The sequence below is a fragment of the Python bivittatus genome, unplaced genomic scaffold (genome assembly GCF_059951505.1).
Source record: "Python bivittatus isolate LINGU-HERP-01145 unplaced genomic scaffold, Pbiv_v1 ctg000960_np1212, whole genome shotgun sequence".
Lineage (NCBI taxonomy): Eukaryota > Metazoa > Chordata > Lepidosauria > Squamata > Pythonidae > Python > Python bivittatus.
In genome coordinates, this window is record NW_028277124.1 from 20297910 (window position 1) to 20314157 (window position 16248).

At 42.6% G+C, this 16248-nt stretch overlaps 1 protein-coding gene across 1 annotated transcript in view; it reads left to right on the forward strand.

Annotated features, from left to right (window-relative positions):
- The first annotated feature begins 1916 nt into the window (after window positions 1–1916).
- The window catches only part of NWD2 (NACHT and WD repeat domain containing 2), a 61712-nt gene continuing 47380 nt past the window's right edge, over window positions 1917–16248 (forward strand). The window contains exon 1 of the mRNA XM_088131562.1: window positions 1917–2067. Within this exon, the coding sequence (XP_087987688.1) occupies window positions 1917–2067 (151 nt within the window). The remainder of the gene's footprint in view (window positions 2068–16248) is intronic.

The following is a 16248-nucleotide window of genomic DNA, read 5'->3' on the forward strand; positions in this document are numbered from 1 at the left end:
CACATGGATGTGTCCATTTGGTCACCAGGAGTCGAACTCAGTTTGAAGGAGATGTCACTGTTGTTCCAACCCACCCACCTCCAACTCCTTTGGCCCCAAACCCCCTCTCTTCCCACAGAGCCACTAACTACAGCTCCACCTCGCCCTCAAAGTAGCTAGAAATGAATAAGTAATGAGGCCTTGGCGCCCCAAAACACCTTCCAGAAATATAGCCTCCTCCTTCATGTCAACCCAAGATCGGTCTGGGTTCAGTTTCGGGGGACTTTATAGTGACATCCACTTCGGTTTGGAGCAGGGATTTCTCCTGCTCCTTCCAGGTTGCTTTTTGGACTTCAATTCTAGACCTGTTCCAGCTGACCAGGTGGTCTGCAGTCCAGTCCTAACCAAGATCAAGCCGGCCAGGTGTCCCCACCTTCTGCGAAGCAAACGCGTCGGGAGCTGCCCCGCTCCCCCGACCTAACCTTGAGTCTTCGACTGACTGTCCGCAAAGGAGTTCCTTTGCGACTTGCCGCTGCCGTAGGAGCTCGGAAGCCGGGCAGGTATCGCCGCGCCTGTCCCTCGTCCTCTCCGCCTCCAGCCGCAGCCGCAGCCGCAGCCGCAGCCGCGGCAAGGCCAGCCCCCGCCGTCGAAGTCCCGGGGCGCCGGCTCGCCCCCTCCCGCGGGGGCCCCCGCCTGCGCCTCGGCTCCCGGCGGCAACCCCGCCCCCTTGAGGGAACGCCCGCGAGCGCGGGGCTCTGCGCACTGGCCGGCGAGGGGGCGGCGGCGGCGGCGGGATGCCAGCGCGGCCAGACGTCCCCACCTTTCTGAATATTTCATCCGAGCCGCCCGCCGGGACGGCCCGCTCCTGAGCGCTACAAAGCGGCTCGCTGCTCCGCCCGCCGCCCGCTTCCTTCCTTCCTTTCTCCCTCCCTCGCTTCTGCCCCTTTCATTGCCCAACCCCGGGCGGAACGCTGGTGTGGATAAATCACCTTTCGCCTCCCCGCGTCTTTCTGATCCTGTCCTTGCGAAGAGATCGGAAGGCTTTTTTTTCCCAGGATTTTTAAAAAAACCTCCGAGCCGCCCAGGACTATAAAACGCCTCGGGTGTGAGGGTTGGGAACTCCTCAGCAACTTCGAAGAGCAGCGAAGGATTCGGGAGGGGAGAGAAGCGGCTTTGCTGCCGCCAGCCGAGATGCTGAAGCAGGAGACAAAGTCCCTCCGCTGAGTCCAGCGCGACTCCGCGGCCCTTCCTGGACACCTCCTGGAATTTCTTGGCAGCAGCCCAGAAATGGCTTGCCGTCGCTTGCTTTCGGGATGTTCTTCCGACTTCCCAAGGTAGCCTCCCGTTCCGGGATTTCCGTGTGGTCCCTCATCCACGCCGTCACCCTCCCGGAGCCTGCGTACGCCGTGCGAGCGCTGCCAAGGCTGGCCGCGTGCAGCTAAGAGCCGGAGCCGAGGGTCGCCGTCCCCCGCCTGCGGCCCTGACCCTCCCGCTCCTCCACCGCCCAAACACCGGAGAACCCTCGAGAGCAGCTCCGCGGCGGGAAGGGGCGGCGGACGGGCGCCTCCCGGCCGAGCCCGCCGGGCCACGCGCGCTAGGAGGGCGACCCGCCGCCTCGTGCCCCGGCGCCGCCATGCCCCCCTGAGGCGGGCGCTGCCGGCCGACGCGAAGTTTTCTCCGCCGCTTGCGGAGCCCGGCCTTCGCCGCCTCTTGGGGCCGCCCGAAAGCTCGACGCTCGGCCGGCGCCGGAGAGGGGCGGGCGGCGGCGCGGCAGGCCGAGGGGTTCCCGTCGGCCGCGGCCGGAGAGCGCCGGGGGCTGCGCGCTGGGCGAGCGGCCAGGAAGCGCGGCCGTGTGGCGAGCGGCGGCGAACGGCGTCGCCCTTCCGCGGAAGGACAGGCAGGGCGCAGAAGGAGGGAAGGAGCCGGCGGCGGCGGCGATGTGGCCGGCTGGGGCGGCCGGCAAGCTGCCGGGTCCGCGGGACTCGGCGCTGCGGCGGGCGGCGTTCTCCGGCAATCTGTCGGCTCTGCCTTTGCACTTGGCGCCCAGCGGCAGGAGCGTGCGGGTGTTCATCAGCGCCAACCCCGAAGGTAAGGGGAGGGGAGGGGAGAGGGCGGGGGCGGGGGGGTGAGCCGCCCTTTCCTGCCTGCCTGGCCCTCCTTGGCGCTGCCCAGCGCAGCCCGGGCTGGCGGGTCGGCCGGACCCTCGGGGCGGCGAGAGGAGGGAAGCGGAGCGGAGCGGAGGGGAGGGGGCAGCCGAGACGCAGGGCTGGGCTCTGGCTGGCCGCCTTCCCACGGCCGCCGGACCAGCGTGATGTCTCGTGCCCGGCCGGGCTTGCTTGCGGCTGCAACGCCGGCCTGAAGTAGGCAAGAAAAGGTCAGGCTCGCCACAGATTGCCCCCAGCCCCCTGTGCAAAGAAGCCGGCACCACCTTCCTAGCGGACCTCACATTAGATTCTCTGCTTTAATTTCTTAGCGCAGATAATCTAGCAGAAGGGAGGGTACCGCCTCCGTCAGACTGAGGGCTGCCACGGTCCTAAAGCCAGGGTTAAAAGCAGGCAGGGTCGGCAGTCTCGGGGGAGAGGGGTTTAAGGGTGTCTGCAAAGTTTAAGGCATCTGTTTTGTCTGCAAAACCCTCTCCGATTTTTTAAAAAAAAGAAGTAAAAAAAGAAAAAGTTGATCTCTCCCACTCTGGAGCCTCCAGAGAGATGGCCTTGCGGCCTGCGGTACACCCTTTTTGCCCTAGGGAAAAATTGCTGCATTTCCTTGCAATTAGAGAGTGGTGACTCTGATGGGTGCTATTTTTTGCCAAATTTAAAGGGCTTTTTAAATAGATTACCCTCCTTGTTGTACACCTCTCAGAGGGGTGTTGTGAAAAGCCTTTTGTAGAAATTGGGGAAGTCTTGAACTCTGTATAACAGATAACCATTTAAGGCACTCCCTGCTTCAACCAAATACTCCAAGAATTGTAACATCAGCATCCATATATGAGGCAATTCTGCAAAGAGAACAGGTTTCGCCTTGGGATTTACCAAGTATTTAAAGTGAAAGAGTTTGCCTTCCTGTTCCACTTCGCCATGTGTGTCAGTACGTTCTAAAATGAGAAAATATATGTTGAGTTTTCTGTCTACTAGTTTATCATAAGGATTCGGAAAGAAAACACTGTCTTGTTGAGTACTTTCCCTCTTTAAGATGTTACACATTAGAATCATATTTTTAAAAAAGTAGATTAAATACCTCCTGAAATCTTTTTCAAGCTGAAGTATATATATTTCAATGCAACCCATATTGAATTGCCTGTTTCCAGTGAGCATAAGGAGGTGCTTCTTGTCACTTTCCCCATTCCCATTTTACTTCGCCCTTCAGTGAAAAGTTCATTAAATTATGTTGCCCTCCAGCCTGCCTGAGAAGACATTCCTACCTGTTTTTTTATTACTACTGTATGTTCATTCCCTCTGTTGAAATGTAGCGGGAGGGGAGATTCAGTCCTCTAAAGCTTGGAGTCTGCAATAGATGTACATGGTGTCCCAGGAAGAACTGGCAGGTAGCCCATTACTTAGAAGAAGAGCAATGGAGGATGAGAAAAAGATGCTTCTCATTCCTTTGGCAAAACCTCCTTAGAGTTTTAAGCATTTATTTGTAGCCATGCAGAGATGCAGAAGATCTTTCTGACTTGTTTATTGCCAAAGAAGAAACCCCCAGCCGTCAGCTGAATTATTGCTCCACCAAAGGCTTGGCTACTCATTAAAAAAGCCTCACATCCTCTACACAGGAGGTCTTAACTCATTTTCTCTTTTATATCTAATTATCACTGTCTGATTCAGACTCGGTAGGTTTTTACAGAGAGGACCATTTGAAGCCTTCTGCAGATAGAGCTGTCCGTGGTTCTGAAAATAAGCTGGGGCGGAATCAGCGGACGGTGCTCCAAAATCATTAGTATTTCCACACTAGCGAGAGAAGATCATTAGTATTTCCACACTAGCAAGAGGTGGTTGCCACAGTTAGAATTTCAAGACCAGCTTAACATGAATGTCTGTGGCTGTAAGCTGTGGCAAAAACTTTAGTTAAAAACCAGACATGTGTGAGAGTCATTTACTTTAAATTTTTACAATATGCTACTACAAACTTAATTAGTTTAGAGTTGCAGCTGTTACTTTTCGTTATAACTTTTGATAAAAACTTACATCTAAAAGAGGTAAGGCAAAATTCCCAGAACGTTTCAAGGGTGCTGGTAGTATAGACTAGAAATATACATGTATTCTGATGCAGAATTTCAGTTATCCTGTACTTATTTATGAAAGCATTTAGGGTTTTTTTTTTTAAAAAAAAACTAGTAAAAATTGTTTACAAAACATATTCTACTTTAATATTTATTTAATCATTCTTAAATAATTCTTGTTAATCCTTGAATAAAGTGATCTACATAAGGTATGCAACATTTGTTATTTATTTTGAATGACATCTCATATATTTTATTTTACTCAAGCAATCTACCCAAGATTAGCAACCTTGTAATAAATACCGGAAAGAACAGGAGCTTTTAAATTAAGAGATTATTTTGAAATCTCAGTGAAGGATCAGAGGCTGTATATAGATTGTACAACTTCCTGGATAAGCATTGTGTGATGAAGGTACAGGTTTTAATGAAAATATAATTTCTGACAATGCGTTTTGGAAGAAAGAAGATTAACTTTCTTGCACTCTGCAACGAAACTGTTTTATTAAATGTTATCATTTTATCTTAATTAGAAACTGCTGAAAGGATTAGCTCAGAGTAATCGAATTTCTTTCCTCAAACCTGAAGCGTCTAGATAGTATAAGCCACAAATAAAATGTAGGCATTAATTAGCAAATGCAATATGTCTTAATTAACAACAGAAGGTGGCAGCACTTAGCCGTGTTTGACAGATCTCAAGCAAGCTAAGCATGGTCAGGTCTGGCTGGTATTTGGATGGAAGACTACAGGGAAATCCCAGGGTTGCAGGCTGACTGGGAAGTCAGAAAGACATTCTAGAAAAAAGCAGTGCCAAATCATTTCCTTATTGTTTCCAGTAAAACGATAAAGAAGTGTCTGTAATCCTCAGGAAGGAAGCTCAGCTCAAGGGACTTTTTATTTAATGGGTCTGAATAGCTTATGAAACATTAAAAAATAGAAAACAGTTCCCAGCACTCTTCAACTGCTTTTTAACTATTCACTTCATTGATTAAATTCAAATACATTATCTACTAGCAATCAATATTGGGACCCGTTGAGATAGGAAAGCGTATTCACACGTAAAGTTTATCAATACTTGTGGTAGGGAAACGTAAGGTTTTCCTTTTCATTTCTTAGAGCAGTGACAGGGCCAAATCCAAAGAATCTCAGCAGCAAAGACAGAACCATTAACTTAAGCCTCGCCTTTTATTCATTTATACAGCTTCTATATCATCACATTTCTGAAGACGTCAAGCAGCTTTTAAATCCCCTTTCTTACTTAATCTATTGACCTGGTGCCTAATCTGAGGACCATAATAACCAAAGCTGATTCCTGGTGTTGGTGTGGCTCATTCTGCGGTTTATTTTTTATTTTTTACTTTTTGAAAAGCAACGGCGATGAAACATTCTAATTGGCAAAATCGAAAATTGTGCAGGATTAGAAATCTTAGTTTGCTCTATTTTCTCATCTCTGCTCAGAAAATTATACCTGTCACCATTCTCTCCTATAAACAAAAGTCCTGCTTCCTTTTAAATCAAACAAATAAATGTGAGTTTCACACTGGCTGTTGGAGTTACAAGGGATGCTCAAAACTGAAAAAAAAAAAAGGGAAATTATTTTGTTTAAAGGTTCAGTAGAATACTGATTACACTAATTAAAAACTAACAGTACAAACAAAAACATATACATTAGTTATTTTTGTTACTATATTAATGTAACATTTTCCAATTTTAATAGGCCCAAAGATAGTTTATAATAAAGACAAAGGCAATTCACAACATTCAACGAAGGCAAAGCCCAACTTCTTCACCATGTCAACATGGAGATTTCAGATGTGGTAGATTTCCAACATGAAGAGCATTTCCATTCTAACCCTAAAGTATAAGCTATTAAAAGTACAAACTTGTTTTACCACATACTGTATAGATTCATACACATGGATTTTTAATTTATTACATTGCATGCCCTGAACAGAATTTCTTATTTAAAAAAGTAATAGCTGTAGAGGAATCTGTCATACTCTGGTTTGTTTGTGTCATAACACTGACTGAAGCAAGGTGATGATAAAAAGTGATTTTTTTTTTTTTTACATTGCAGTTTGTTATGCTAAAATGACAACCTGGTTAAACTAGAATTAATTGAAAAGTGAAGATCAAGCTCTGGTTTGATAATAAAGCATGATTAAGTGATAAATGCAGTTCAGCATTTTCAGATATAACAGCAAACTGGTTTGTGAAAAATGAACCATTTTTGTCTTGTCCTCATACCTTGCTTGTCTGTTTGTGAGATTAATATATTCTTTTACATTAAAAGAAATATCAAAGTCATTTGCATAAAATATTTACATTAGGCAATAAATAAAAGAAATATAGAAGTACAACAAGAGTCAGAACAATAAATCAACAATAATAAATAATTACTAGGACAACTGGCAAAAAGGCAGAGGAAAAAAATCAATGAAAGACTTGAGCAAACAGCTAGATGCTCAGGTTATGGTGTAAATGATGCACGTGGGAGCCCAGGTAACATCCAGGAAGAATTTCTTTCACGTGGCAAGTGTCACAAAAGTGAATGAATCCTTCCACACCAGAGCTCAGTTAAAATCAATGAGTTTTGGTGTGGCCTGCAGCAGGGTTCCTCAACCCTGGTCTACAGGGCATCCAGTCCAGAGTGGGTAGTCCTATATGGAGACAGAAGATTCTTCATATGCCCTGATTCCAAGTTGTTTAAGAACTTTTGGAAATGGGTCAGAAAGCTGTACTGACTAACTTAGTCCTAGCATCCTATACTAGCTGAAACCATGCAACTCCCTTCAAGAGAAGCTGACCCCCAATGTGTTATAACCATCCAATCTTGAGGATATCTAAACAAATGGATTGCTGTTGCAAGGGTATCCATGTTCAGGAGAGATTGTAAATATCATATTGGCCAAAATGCAGACTTATCCACTGAAGCCACTCTGGCTGACATTGATGAAATGAATATATAAGTGCCCCCACTCTGGGTCTTGTTTTCGTAGAGAATGCAACCGCTTCCAGCACAAATAAGCTTCCCAGCTCTGGGACCCACCTACCCAAAAAGTCTCGTTTTACCTTTTCATTGTTCTTTCTCAGCCTAATTCTCCCCTGTGCCCACCACAACGTCTAGCATCACATCATATCTAATGAAGAAACAGAGTTCTGTGTCACCAGCATATTGATGACACATTGCTTCAAATCCTGTCATGACTCAGATAGATAGTAAATATCACTGGGGATAAAGGAGTGTTTTGCGGTTTCCTGGAGCATCCTGGCCAGGCCCCAATTTCTTAAGGCCACTTTTCATAATTGGATTCATAAGCTGCATTCAACCAGAAGAAACAACAGGGCAACTCCTCCTCCTCCCGCTCCATCAGGGCAACCAGATCAATTCTATCCCAGAACCCAAGCTGAAACATGTCCAAATGAACAGAATTATCCAACGGCTTATTCTCGCCCTCTCCAGGAAAGGGGTATTTTCAACAAGACAATATGCGTCAAAAATCTCCTAACTCCAGAGGGCTTTTACAGAAGGGGTCTTACACAATAGTTTCTTTAAGGCACGTAGGAACAGTCTGGTGAATGATAAATTAACCAACCTCTGCTTGTCTGTCCAAGTCCGGTCCCTTTAATAAGACATGATAAGCAGGGATCAAGAGACACAGCATTATATGTCTCTGCAAGAGTGTAGCAGGATCATCATTTTTCAGTTCCATAACCAAAAAGTGACCACACAAGATTGGATAAGACCGAGGGGGTAAGATTCCCTAAAAAAAGGCAGATCTAATCCTTGCATCTGCTTGTTCCTATTAAATAGCAGCCTAATGTTATATAAAATCAGCCCGTAAGTCATATTGGTGATACGCAGTACTCACTAATCAGTTGCCCTAAGTAATATATTTCCCAGTCCTCTCTGCTTTTTGTGTGATGTGTATAATACGATGCATATTAAAAAGATGGAGGCGTTACTTGAATCCATCACCTTGACTTTTTTTAAAAGCCCCTTTCTCTCCCCCCCCCCCCATTAATATCTATGGATATAAATTTCTTAATTCTTTCACAACAAGGTTGAGATGAATAAATTCAGATACGTTAAGTGAGAGCACTGTATATAAACTACCTTGAAAAATCTTCCTTTGGTGAAAGAATGAAAAAATCTTACTGGGGCAAATGATATTTAGAATACTTGAAACGATCAAATAACACATCACGGTTGCACGAATGCTAAGTTTCAATTCCTGTAAAGCCGCTACCTTCTCTTGGCTACTTACTTAAGAGTAAGCTCCACTATTCAACAGGAATTATTCTGAATAAGTGTAAGACTCCACTGTACATGGAAAAGAGGAGGAAGTTTCCTTACCATTTAGCTGAAGGCCATTTTCATTACCGTATCAACCAGTATTTGAAAATCCAAATATTAGCATTTCTTTCTGAAAGTCAGACTTTTTCAACATGTTAGCAGATGTTTATAAGAACTTGAACCAAATCATATCTATTTACGTGGTGCATCTTAAAGATAAAGTGCAGCACCTATAGGAACCCATTTGGATTCTGATTTTCTATAAATGTCAGCATAATTAAGCATTCACCAGCTTAGCACATTTTAAACAAGCAGTGGTATAGTTTTCTATAGTCTTTGCTGCCATTTCCTAATTGTGTAGCGTTTTCAACTCAGACATGGCAGCGCTAGACTAACTACTGGTTATTAAATTGCCTTGCAAAACATTTCAGCTAGAACAATCAACATCTCAATCTTCATTATAAAAGTTGGCAGTTACACTGGATTCTTTTGACCTCAGCCTAGTCACAATAACGTGGCATGAATTAAACGGCAGAGATCCATGAACATTCGCTTCATACCGTCTCGATAAAAATGAAAGTTCATAGGTTTCTGTAGCCTGCTTTGTATCTCCCCACTGGTCTCGGCAGGCTATACTAAAAAGTGAAAGTTGTCTGTGGTTGGACGCTACCAAGCATAGGATCCCTACCCTTTTAGCCTTCCGGGGAGCTGTGAAGGCCTGGCTCTTCCCCCAAGCATTGGGCTAGAATGGGGTTGAGTTGGAGGCTGTTTGACTGGCACCTGGGGAAAGGGTACTCTTGCTTTTAGCTGTGTTTTATAGATCGTTGTGGGCTGCCTAGAATCATTATATAAGATAGGTGGCCATATAAATCCTGTAAATAAATAAATAAATAAATGCATTTAATAAATTTATATGGCCACCCAACTTGAACAATTGTGACTCTGGACAGCGTATCTGGAGAAATCAATTATGATGGAATGGTTTGATGAAGGCCGCGCTCGGGGAGATAAGCATTCCCTTAGCCCCCAGCAGGAACATGGGAAGGTGAAGAAGATGAGACTGGCACCACCCTAAGGAATTCACAGTGTCGTGGCTTACTGGCTTGGGAAGTTTATATTCAGTCTGGGGAGATTCTGTCTTGGAGGTGAAAGCTAATAAACGCAACAGAACTGTATCTGTACTGTCTCGTGGAGTTCTTTGGGCTGAACCTGACATCAGTAGAGTTAAAGCAAGAACATGTTCATGAAGTCACCAGGAATTGAGACAGACTCACGAGAGACTCTCCTTAATTCCCATTATGCCCAACATTGCTTATTTCCAAATAAACATGTGTTTAGGGAGAATATCACAACTGGTTTCAGCGGAAATGTGTACATTAGGCCAATTGTACGTAAAGGGATTACCTGTTGACTAGCTGCCTGTAAACGGTTGCTTTTTATTGTAGTAGCCAGCTCCAAAGTATTTTAAAAGGGTCTGCCAGATCTAATTATTTGATTTATATTGACAGCTCAAAAGTATCATAGAATTTTTTTCAAGCTATTTTCCTGCTAAGTACACGCATTCTGTTTAAACTTACCTTTGGTTTATAAATTCGAAAGTGTTATAAAACCAGTATAGCAATTTTTTAGTTGCTATACTTTCCTAAAAAATAAAGTTATTAAAATTATACACAAAGATTCAGTATATTTATTAAGCAAAATAAGCAGAAATGAAACTATTTTATGAAATGTGAATAAACTCATGGTGCTTTCTAGTTTAGCACTGTATATTCTCCCCACTTGTGGTTTTCCTGGATAATGGGAACAGATTTTTTAAAAATATATTTTTTCTTCCTGCCAAATGAAAAAAGGGCACATATAAAGCATATGTTTAGCTCTTCCTGTTTTTTCTTTAAAAATGATTTGGAGAAAATTAAATCATTCTGTTATCTGTTGGGTTTTTGTTTTTTTTTAAATCCGTTCAATCATGTCCGATTCTCAGAGACTGCCAGAACAAGTCCCTGCAGTTTTCGTGGCAAGATTTTTCAGAAGTGGCTTGCCCTTGCTTCCTTCCTAGGGCTGAGAGAAGGTGACTCGCCCAAAGTCACCCAGCTGGCTTTGTGTCTAAGGCAGGACTAGAACTCAGGGTCTCCTGGTTTCTAGCCTGGTGCCTTCACCACTAGACCAAATTGGTCCTCATCTGTTGAGATATTGTAAGGTAAAAGAATCAGAGTGATTTAAAAAAGAGTGTGAGTATTATCATATTTTAAAAGAATGTGGCTTTATTGGCATGAAAACGAAATGCCCTATGTTATTTTCATCTGTTTAAAGAAAATGTGTCCTTGAAATCTAGACTTAAATATTTGTTTCTTCAGGAGAGCTTTTAGTAGCAAAAAAGGTATACGGTATAAGGAATATTGTGTAATTAACTCAAATCACTGTGTATTTGACTCAAATTTTGTTACAGTAGGCTCCGTTCTTAACTATGGATTGTCCGTAAACCGGACATTCTTAACCAGGGGACTACCTGTACATTCAATTCATATATAGACTTTTGTCCTGGCCTTGCCCTTTTATACATGAGTACATATATGAATAAATATGATAGCAATTGGGGAGGAATATCTCAAGGATTGGGTTTTCCAAGTGAGGCAATCCTAGGTGGCAAATTAGAGAATTTAGACACTGCTCGGTTTGTTTTTTTTAATTTGTGTCTCTGTGTTTTGGTCTCCTCCTTCTTTTGGGGATGTTAACATTTGGTCCTCATCCTTTAAATTTAAGTTGTGATGAAATATTTAATAGGGAGATTCCCAAAAGATGTGGATAGCAGTTTGAATGGCACAGATAAGTAAAATGATTCTGTCGGTATTTCTAGCACCCAAAACCCCATTAGAATGCATAATTAACAAGGACATGCTTTGCCATGTATAATTAACAACAGCATTAAAGTTACAATTCTTTGTTTGCTCTAGGATACATTAATATTATTATTGTTTTCTCCTAAGAAATGATTGAATGGTGTGCCATTTTGGATCTGGATCCTATCTGTACTCCCAAAAAATAACATGGCATCCAGTTTTAATGTGTTTTTCTTTCTGCCATCTTTCCCTTCTCCAAGTCAGTGGGACCCAAATAAGCTTCTTGGAGAAAGAGAGATTCAAAACAAGGAAGTCGATGAGGAAAGTGTAAGAGTACACTTTCTACAGCAGGGTTCCTCAACCTTGGCGACTTTAAGATGGGTGGACTTCAACTCCCAGAATTCCCCAGCCAGCCTTGCTGGCTGGGGAATTCTGGGAGTTGAAATCCACCCATCTTAAAGTCGCCAAGATTGAGGAACCCTGTTCTAGAGTCTCTTTAAATCTATTTTATTATGAAAGAAGGTTAGTCTAAAGCATCCAGTCACTTTTCCCCAGAAGTATAAATCCGAGATATTTTGCTAGCAGAAGCAGAGTCCAACGGTCAGGACCAACTTTTTAAAAGCCACGCTGAACTCTTCTGTTCCAATCCCTGCTTTCATTTTTCCCAAGTCCACCTGGACTCCCAGCAACGATGTGGAGACAGCGATGTAGTTTTTTTGGTACGAAAGGGAAGTAGTTTGCCAAGCCTTGAAATTTCCTGGGGTTTCCCCTTCTAAGTACTGCTAAGTCCATTCCACTTTTCTAAATCAGGGTCAGGGACGGGCTGAACCTAAAGCTGGATTCAGTTAGAAAACAGAAAATCTCAGCTCTCTTGTGTTCCCTTTCATCAAAGATTAGGATGGCTATTAAATCAGCTTTTCTCATGGGAATGATCATTGTTTTAATGGTAAAATCATGGTAATAACAGGACATTGTCCTGTTACTACAAAAAATGCAACAAACCTCTGGGATCTTGCTGTGTTCTGAGTTGCTCTTTGCCAACCTGCTTCTTTTAAATGCACAGTTTGCCTTTTATTTAAAATCATTTGCAATCTGGTCAAAGACAGAATGGGAAGGAGATATGATCTGTGAGATGAGAATGTTGTACATGGCCTGAAGAAACTGTTAATAGGTCCTGTTTCTTCATTACTTTTAAGTGTGCATTTAATTGCTTTGGCAAAATAGAATCAGACAGGTGGTGCCATTCAGGCCATCAATTCCAACCCCTGAAAGGGAACCTGATTGTTCTCTCTCAGTAACATTTGATTTCTAGCCCATCTGGTCTCAAAGAGTCAGCCAATGAATAGATATTTCTTCCCACATTCAGAAATGTGAAAAGTTATTTTGGGGAAATGTTAGGGACCTCCAATGAAATTCTGAACGTGTCTACTAAGAATAGGTTGTGCTAAAATCAGCGAGACTTCAACCCAGGTAACTGTTTACAGAATTGATCACTGATTATGTACCATCAAGTCATTTTCAACTCCTAGGGACCACATTTTTAGATTTTCTCCATGACAATCTGTTCCTAACCTGGTCTTTCAGGTCTTCCAACATTGCACCCATTGCCACTGTAACGGAGCCCATCCCCTTGCTGTTGGCCATCCTCTTCTCTTTCCTTCCACCTTTCCTAGCATTAGAGCCTTTTCCAAAGACCTAGGTCTTTGCATAATGTGTCTGAAGTAGGATAATTTGAGCCTGACATTTGTGCCTCGAGTGAAAGCTCTGGGTTGATTTGTTTGAAAACCCATTTGTTTGGTTTTTGGGGCTGTCCACAGTATTCTCAGGAGTCTTCTCCAACACCAAAGTTAGAAAGCATCAATACTGTTCCTTTTCTGATTCTTCACAGTCCAACATACAGTCTCACAAGGAATAGCATGGCTTGCACGATTCTGATCTTTGTAGGTATAGATACATCACGGCATTTGAATATCTTTCCAAAACCTTCATGGCTGCTCTACTGAGTGCTAGTCTGCAGAGAATTTCTTGACTGCTTGTTTCTTTACTGTTGATGGTTGATCCTAAAAGGCAGAAGCTCTCCACCACTTCAATATCTTCATTGCCAGCTCTAAGGCTCGTTGTGTTTACTGTACAGAACTAGCGGTCAAAATTATCTTGACTAGTGTCCCTACATCTGTACAGAAAGTCACAGATATCTGTTGATTTGATAAACAATCCCTTTTCTCAATGTACAGTGCAAGGCACATAAGCTGCATTGCCAGAGGTTTCTGACTTTGCTCATGTGTCATAAAACCCCCTATCACTGCACGCTTTATATATCGGTGATTTAAGCAGCTAATTAATATGCATGACTGTATGGAATGCATGTGAACAAAAAGTGTGAAAGTAAATTTTAAAATGGTGTGTCAGTGTTTATTAGATCCTCAACTAATAGTTTATGTCAGGAAGTTATGAATTGTTTCTGCTATCTGGCCTCTCTGATCTTAATTTTCTATTCCTTCTTGCAGTTGGAAGGTTTTGCAACACAATCAGATAAGGATTGCCACCTGTTCTGGCCTTAGCAGTATTGTGAATGGCTGACATTTAACTGTTATGTCATCTCCCATCTCTACCTCTACCAGCATCGTCCTTCCCGCAAGTGTTCTCTCTTTTGCAGCATAGCAACCCCTAAAATGTAATTAATAATTGAATTTGTGTAACTCTGCTCCCCCTCCCCTTGAATAAAAAATTCACAGGGGTTAGGTTTGGGCAAAAATTAAGTATTCCACTTTCAGTTAATAATTACATTTTAAACTATGTATCACAGGGGTTCTCAAACTTTGCCCTAGCAGGTCCATCTATTGAGAACTTTGTCCATGCAAAGGCAGAAGTGAGTTTTGACAGCTTCCTCAAGCTTTGTTCTCTATTTTGCTTGCATAACCCTGATCAGCTTTACAAAAATTGCAATCTGGTCTTAAAATTGCTCACAGTCCTCCCACTCCCCAAGATATCATGCACTACAGTTTGAGAGCCTTTGTCTTCTAGGTTGTCAGATATAGTAGATGTTCAAACCTCTGGTTTCAGCCCTATATATAAAACCTGTGAGTTAGTACCACAATTTTACTTACTCTTGAGAAGGTAAGTTTCTGTTGGAAGGAGGAAAAATGGCAATTTTACTTCAGATTAGTATAACATTTGTAATGGGCTAGAATATGTTATAGATAGAGTAAATTATATTACTCAAGCCTCTTACAACCATATTTACCTCCTGACCATGAAGGACAGGAATCTGTTTTGGTTTAGTGTATTAATCATGTTGAGGCAGAAGTGTAATTCCTGTGTGTGATTTACACACTCCTACATGATATACAGAAAGTATAAAACTGAGTGTTTTAGGGTTTCTAGATTCTTTTAGCTCTTCCCTGGAATTTACCCAAGAGTACTTTCGAGCAGTAGCAAATGCTACTGTTCAGATTTATGGTGATAAAGACTTCAGGGTCAATCTTTCTTTACACAGAGAGTGGAAACTTCAGAAAACCCATTCCCAAAGGTAAGTCCAAATGTATAGAAAGCTACAAGGCACTTTGACAAATTCTTCTGGCAGCTCATAGCTACAGGCCAACAAGATGTCTTCCCTACCACAGAGTGCCTTTTCTGCCGAATTATTGGCCCGCTTTTAGCCAATGAAGGAAGCTTTCTGAGACATCCCTAAAGATCAATATGCACAAACACAAAAGGATTTGACCTCATACTTTGTTATTTCATGTATGAGCTATATGTCCAGAAAGGCAATTAAAACATTTCAGAGGAGAATTTGGTTCCTGTGGCTCCTTTATCAAAACAGATTGTGTTTACCCCTGGAAGAGCCTTCCACGCAACTCCAGAGAGGTCTCCCAAAGCTGTAAATTTTACAGGGCAGAAAAGAAAAACCATTAAATTCATGATTGGAGAATAAATCATATCCATTTTAATTTTAATTAGGTGGAAATGACACAATTTTTGTTTTTGCCTCATCCACCTCTTTCAGGCTAGCTGATTTATAATGTTATGAAACTATCAATATTCTGTGTGCAGACCCAAGGTGGAAACCTATTCTTAACCGTGATTGTACCAGCTGTTTGGTTATCTTGGTTCTTTTAGAACCAGTGAATAACAGGTATACAGTGGTGGATAGCTTTATACAGTGGGAAGAATAAATGGAGAGGAAACACTAAACTTAGGTGTGTAACTTTTGTGTGAAGATATTCCTGCAGCTGGTGCCTGGGTGAAAGAAAATAAAGCTGAACTTTATTTAGGATATGGCATGGTTATGATAAAGCCTTAGTTTCATAAGTCTGTTTCCAGCTAAGAGCCTAGAGTGTGCTCTCCTAGAATGCAAGTCAGGTGAGAATCTGAAGTGGACAAATTAGAATCAGAAGTAGAAGCGGATTGAACTCAGGAGGGAAGGAGGTGACAATAGCCCTGAGAATATCAGTCTAACTGATAAGATGCATGTTACCTAGAGATACGCAGTGTAAGTCTTTTAGACAAGGAAAGGAGATAAAAATGCTAATTTTCTGTTGCCCAGTGGTTAGGAGATTTATAGGTACAGAAAACTGGTGCGTGCACACTTGAATCCCAAGAGTTAGTAAAAATCAATTAAGATCTAACCATTCAATGGTTTGAGAAACTGTAACTTAGCTTAATTAGCTGGATAGTTGAATGTGAGCTTCAGTTATGTGTTGGTTTTTACTGTCATTTGTGCTATGTCACATAAGATGGGCAGCTATATAAATCATTTAAATCAATCAATCAGCAATCAACCATACATGGTTTCCAATATTGCAATCTCTTTGAGCACAGAACAGAAATAATGTTCTTCTCCTTTGTCGGAGATCACACTAAGAAGTAAAAGGTGGGAGATTTGTATAGCAGCCTGAGGATGGTTAAAGTCCCTTTGCAAA